The sequence below is a fragment of the Clinocottus analis genome, unplaced genomic scaffold (assembly GCF_023055335.1).
Source record: "Clinocottus analis isolate CAN_PGR_092001 unplaced genomic scaffold, fCliAna1.0.p SCAF_21, whole genome shotgun sequence".
NCBI lineage: Eukaryota > Metazoa > Chordata > Actinopteri > Perciformes > Cottidae > Clinocottus > Clinocottus analis.
In genome coordinates, this window is record NW_027175943.1 from 1,583,173 (window position 1) to 1,587,957 (window position 4,785).

Here is a 4,785-nt window from a genome sequence, read left to right on the forward strand (position 1 = left end):
TGCCGTCATCAAAGGAAGCGGTGGTAGTTTTCGCAGGACTCTGGGGTAAAGTGGCGGGTGTCACGTTACAAATGAGCGGCCAGCCACTCGCTTCTGTGACTGTGATTTTGGTTGTAGTACTACAATACAGCGGTTGTTGCCCCTCTCCCCCTCCCCTCCTCGTTTCTCATTGGCCGCGTGCTGCCAGAGTCTCTCTGCTATTGGTGGACCTCTCCTGTCAGTCACATCCTGCCGTTGGAATTAGTTTCCCCAAAGTTTAGCAGCTGGAGTCGAAGCTAGCAAAGGTAACCGGAAACAGATGATGTAGATGTCAAACTCGAAGCGTTATGTTTGATATTTTTGGCAGTCAAATGCGTATTTATTAACTTCAACAGACACGAAATTAATTTAAATAGTCGTATGATTAAGTATCAAGGGACAGTGGAGCTGTAAGACGCCAACTTCTACTTTTTCTCAGCGTGAAGCACCCTTGACCGGAAATGGCGAACGCCATTACTTGTAACGGTCGCTCGCTTGACTTAACTAAAACTTTTTCCTCCCTCCCCCGTCCTCCTCCCACTCGCTCCGTCCTTTTCCACCCCCCCAAAAAACTCTACCCCATCCATTCGTTGTTTGTCGGAGCGGTGATGGAGAAGCCGAGGGACCGACACCGGCGCCGCTAGCGAGCTAACAGCACGACGAAGAGAGCGAGAGAGAGAGAGTAAGAGACAAACGTTTTACTAACGGACCGTCGGGGCAGAGAATGGAGACGGTCGAGCAGCTCGTCTCCTTCCACCACATTCAGGTCCAGTTGAGCGGGGGCGCGCCTTGGGGGTTCACGCTGAAAGGAGGGCTCGAGCACGGGGAGCCACTCATCATCACTAAAGTGAGTTCACCAACAACAACACATTTGACCCCATGTGGACGAAAACAACAACTAAAACTGACGCCGATGGGTTCATACTGCACTTTGTTACACATTACATATCATTTGTGTTCTCATTTTATTTTTTTAGTTTCATATTTGCGTTGTATTTGCACTGCAAGGGCTTTTATTTTGTGAGGATGCTGGTGGTTGCAAGATGTGGTTTGTTTTTTGCAGGCTTGTGCTGCTCAGTTTAAACCCAATGCCAAAAAAAGTCTTGCAAACTGGCTGCATTCTCATTTGTTGACTTCTGCATGGATGGATTTATCCTCCTCTTCCTCTTCCTCCTCCATCTTCCTCCTCTGCAGAGAATAACAAAAGTCATTGTTTGTCAGCTGTCATCGTGCATAAGTGTTTTTAAAGCAGTCGGATTCTCAATCTCGGAGGTGAAAGTGATGCTGGAAGAGGAAGATGCCTCTTCATCTTCCTCTCACAGCATTCACTACAAGATAGAAATGCCCCCCAAGAGCTGACTGACGACTATAAAAACACCGTTAGACGTCAGAGGGTAGTGTGTGTGTGTGTTTAGGGGACGTTGGAGAGCTTTTTATTTAATGTGTGCTTTCAGATTTTCTGACGTGACCTCGTCTGCGTGGTGATAAAAGTTTGTGTGTGTGGGGGTGACGTTTCCTCCCGGCTTTTCTCACAGGGAAGTGTGTGTGTCTGTGTGTGTGTGTGTGTGTGTGTGTGTATGTGTGTGATCAGTCCAGTCGGGACGGTCAACGTCTGCTCGCCCCTCTCAGTCTTTTCCTTCCCTCTCTCTGTCTCTCTTCTGCTGAGAAGCGGCGTGGTGTAAATGTTGGCCCGGGGGTTACTTCTATATTCACCACAGCACCACAGCGGGGAATGGAAAAGCCTGGCTCAGTCATCTGGAAACACACACACACACACACACACACACACACACAGCGGCGCACAGCCCCTGGGAAAATGTGACTGGTACTGCTTAAAGGAGATAAAAATCAAACTTGTGCTGCTTTGTGTCCAGTGGCCAGTTAGAAAAAAAGAAAAAATGTGAAAATGTGTTGCAGAAGAAGAAGAAAAAACAAAGAAGTGTTTAATGATTAAGTGTTAAGTCCTTGAAGGAAAGAAGGAGAGAGACGGGAACACGGATTGGAGGCGGGGTTGAGGTGTGTGTGTCTGTGTGTGTGTGTGTGTGTGTGTGTGTGTGTGTGTGTGTGTGAGAGTTTTCCTTCAGCCTCCACACAGAAGGTTGCCTGTGTCTGTGAGGACCACAGCTGAATACAATCATAATCCTCTCACTTCAGAGAGACGAGCAAAGAGCCGGAGGCGTCCAACATGGCTGCCAGAGCGTTCTTTATTAAGCCACCTAAAAGCACTTTAAAAAAAATAACACAAAAATGTAAAAAGTCCACCCTAAAAAAGAAAAGCGTGGGCGAGGAAGCTGATGACGAAGATGGCGGCTCACAGAGGGGAGGAGCAGTGGCAATAAGTTAGATGGATTTATGTCCATATAAGCGATGGTTGTGTACTTGTATCTGACAATTAAGTGTGTTTTTATTCATTCATTGTGTGTTATTACTGTTGTATTCACGTGTTGGGAGTGTTTTCCTGCTCTCGCTCTTCATGTTGGGTACCGACGGTTTACATTTCAATGCTGAAAAGTTGAATCTGTCACAATAGAACAATTTAAAATAAGTTTGACACGTAAACGTAGTGGAGTAAAACGTATAATATTGCTCTCTGAGAAGGAGTGGCACAAAGTTGTGTGAAATTATGATCCTCAAGCTCTCAATACTCAAGTACCTCAAAGTTATACTATAATTATACACAAGACTAGTTTTTTTAGACTACCAGGCTAACTAGCTAGCCTCCAACTATCTGGCTGCTAACTATCTAGCCTCTAGCTATTCGCTAACTCTCTAGCCGTTATCTATCTAGCCTCTAGCTAGTTGCTAACTCTTTAACTGCTAACTATCTAGCCGCTAAATGAGAACACAATTTAATGTTTCGTCTCTCTGGTTGCAAAAAACAAAATGGCGACGGCCCAAAATGACAAACTAAGTTATATTTTTGATGAAGTGCTTCAAGGTGCTTGTTTTAATGTCATTTAATACATTTTTAAATACATTTTATCACGTTAAAAAAGCCTTCACTTGCTTGCTAATTCCTCTAAATGGTCACCAAAACTGACAAGCCGTCACATCTTCTCAAATGTTGAATATTTGGATTATTTATTGAACTAGATATTAATCTAGATCATTTATTGAACCATGTTATGCCTCTTTTCTATATCTGGTGGTATATATGTCTGTGTGTGTGTGTGTGTGTGTGTGTGTGTGTGTGTGTGTGTGTGTGTGTGTGTGTGTGTGTGTCTTGTTTCTGGTGCCAGTCTCCGTTGTGTCCTTGAAGTTGAGAGTTGGCAGAAGTGGAACGTGTGTATGAACGTGTGTATGAACGTGTGTATGAGTCGAGTGTGTGAAAATGGGCCAGTTGCCCTTTCAGGATGTCCATGTTTTTTGGGAGGGGGGGAAGGGAGTCCGAGACAGCAGAGAGGGATACAAGCCATTTGGTCAACATTCCTGCAGCAGCATAACAAAGTGTGTGTGTGTGTGTGTGAGTTCAGGTGTGTGTGTTTGAGCATGTGTGTGTGTGTGTGTGTGTGCATACATGTGCAATACACACACTGATGCAGCTTGAATCCGTGCTGATCAGCTGAGTTTGAGGTTTTTCTTTATCTGCTGTGAGGAGTTAGCTATTAGCCTTCAGTCAGCCATTGGGTGAGCCGGTTATCAGCCTGCCAGACGGCTGTCGGGGGGAAGAGCACACAACGAGGTCGGAGGTGAGAGCGACGTGTACGGCGTCCTCCAGCCGTCCTCGAGTCGTCCTCGAGTCGTCCTCGCCGTGCGCTTTGTGACGTCCATCACGACCTTTTGGGTCAGATGATGTCGCCAGGACAAAGTTTTTTAAGAAGAGTTTCACTTTGTGTCCCGGAGACCCATAAACACGTCTTCAGTGGGATGTTTGTCAGTTGAAAACATCATTTGTCGAATAAGAAGTCACACTTCTTCGCGCTACCATTTTAAATTAAGTGTATTCATTGTGTTGAAAAGTAGTTTCCACCGATGGAAACCAAAGCCAGAGGATTGCTTTGCCAATTTCCCTCCATGGTTTTGTGTGGACTCTGCAGCTTTTCTGTTTCATATCATTTATAAATGTTTAATATTCAGATTCATTTAGTGAGTTTTCTTTTTCGTGCACTTGATTGTGTCAGTTCTTCTATTTCTATTTGTGGCTGAAAGATGGAGACGATAATCTCTCGTCTCTGTTGACAGGAACAGAAATCCTCCGATTTTTACGAAAGAATGTTTTGACATGTGGTCGAAGGTATGCAACCAAATGTCCTGGGTTGGTAAACAGCTGTGTGTGTGTGTGTGTGTGTGTGTGTGTGTGTGTGCGTGTGTAAATGTGTGCGTGCACATGTGTGCGTGTGTGTGTGTGTGTGTGTCTGCCTACATTCCAGTAAAGGTAGCCTCCAGTAGCAATCTGCTCTGCAGGGGGTAGATGAGAGTGCCATCAGATAGAGATGCTATTGTCTCTCTGTGTGTGTGTGTGTGTGTGTGTGTGTGTGTGTGTGTGTGTGTGTGTCCATGTTTCTCTGCCCTGACTTGCTTTGCTAACTGTCCTCACTAAGCAGAAACATCTGTTCAGCACAATAGAGCATATTGATGTTTCCAACACATTATGAGGAGAAAATGTAGCTTTATGAAGTGATGAATGTAGCTGTATGAAGTGATGAATGTAGCTGTATGAAGTTATGAATGTAGCTGTATGAAGTTATGAATGTAGCTATATGAAGTTATGAAATGTAGCTATATGAAGTTATTAATGTAGCTTTATGAAGTGATGAATCTAGCTTC

The 4,785-nt window shown here is 44.6% G+C and overlaps 1 protein-coding gene across 2 annotated transcripts in view; it reads left to right on the forward strand.

The window, feature by feature from the left end:
- Nucleotides 1–255: 255 nt before the first annotated feature.
- Nucleotides 256–4,785, forward strand: part of shroom4 (shroom family member 4) — a 31,394-nt gene continuing 26,864 nt past the window's right edge. For both annotated transcript variants that reach the window (XM_068587623.1, XM_068587624.1), the window contains exon 1: nucleotides 256–865. In XM_068587623.1, the coding sequence (XP_068443724.1) occupies nucleotides 743–865 (123 nt within the window). In that variant the 5' untranslated portion in view covers nucleotides 256–742. The remainder of the gene's footprint in view (nucleotides 866–4,785) is intronic.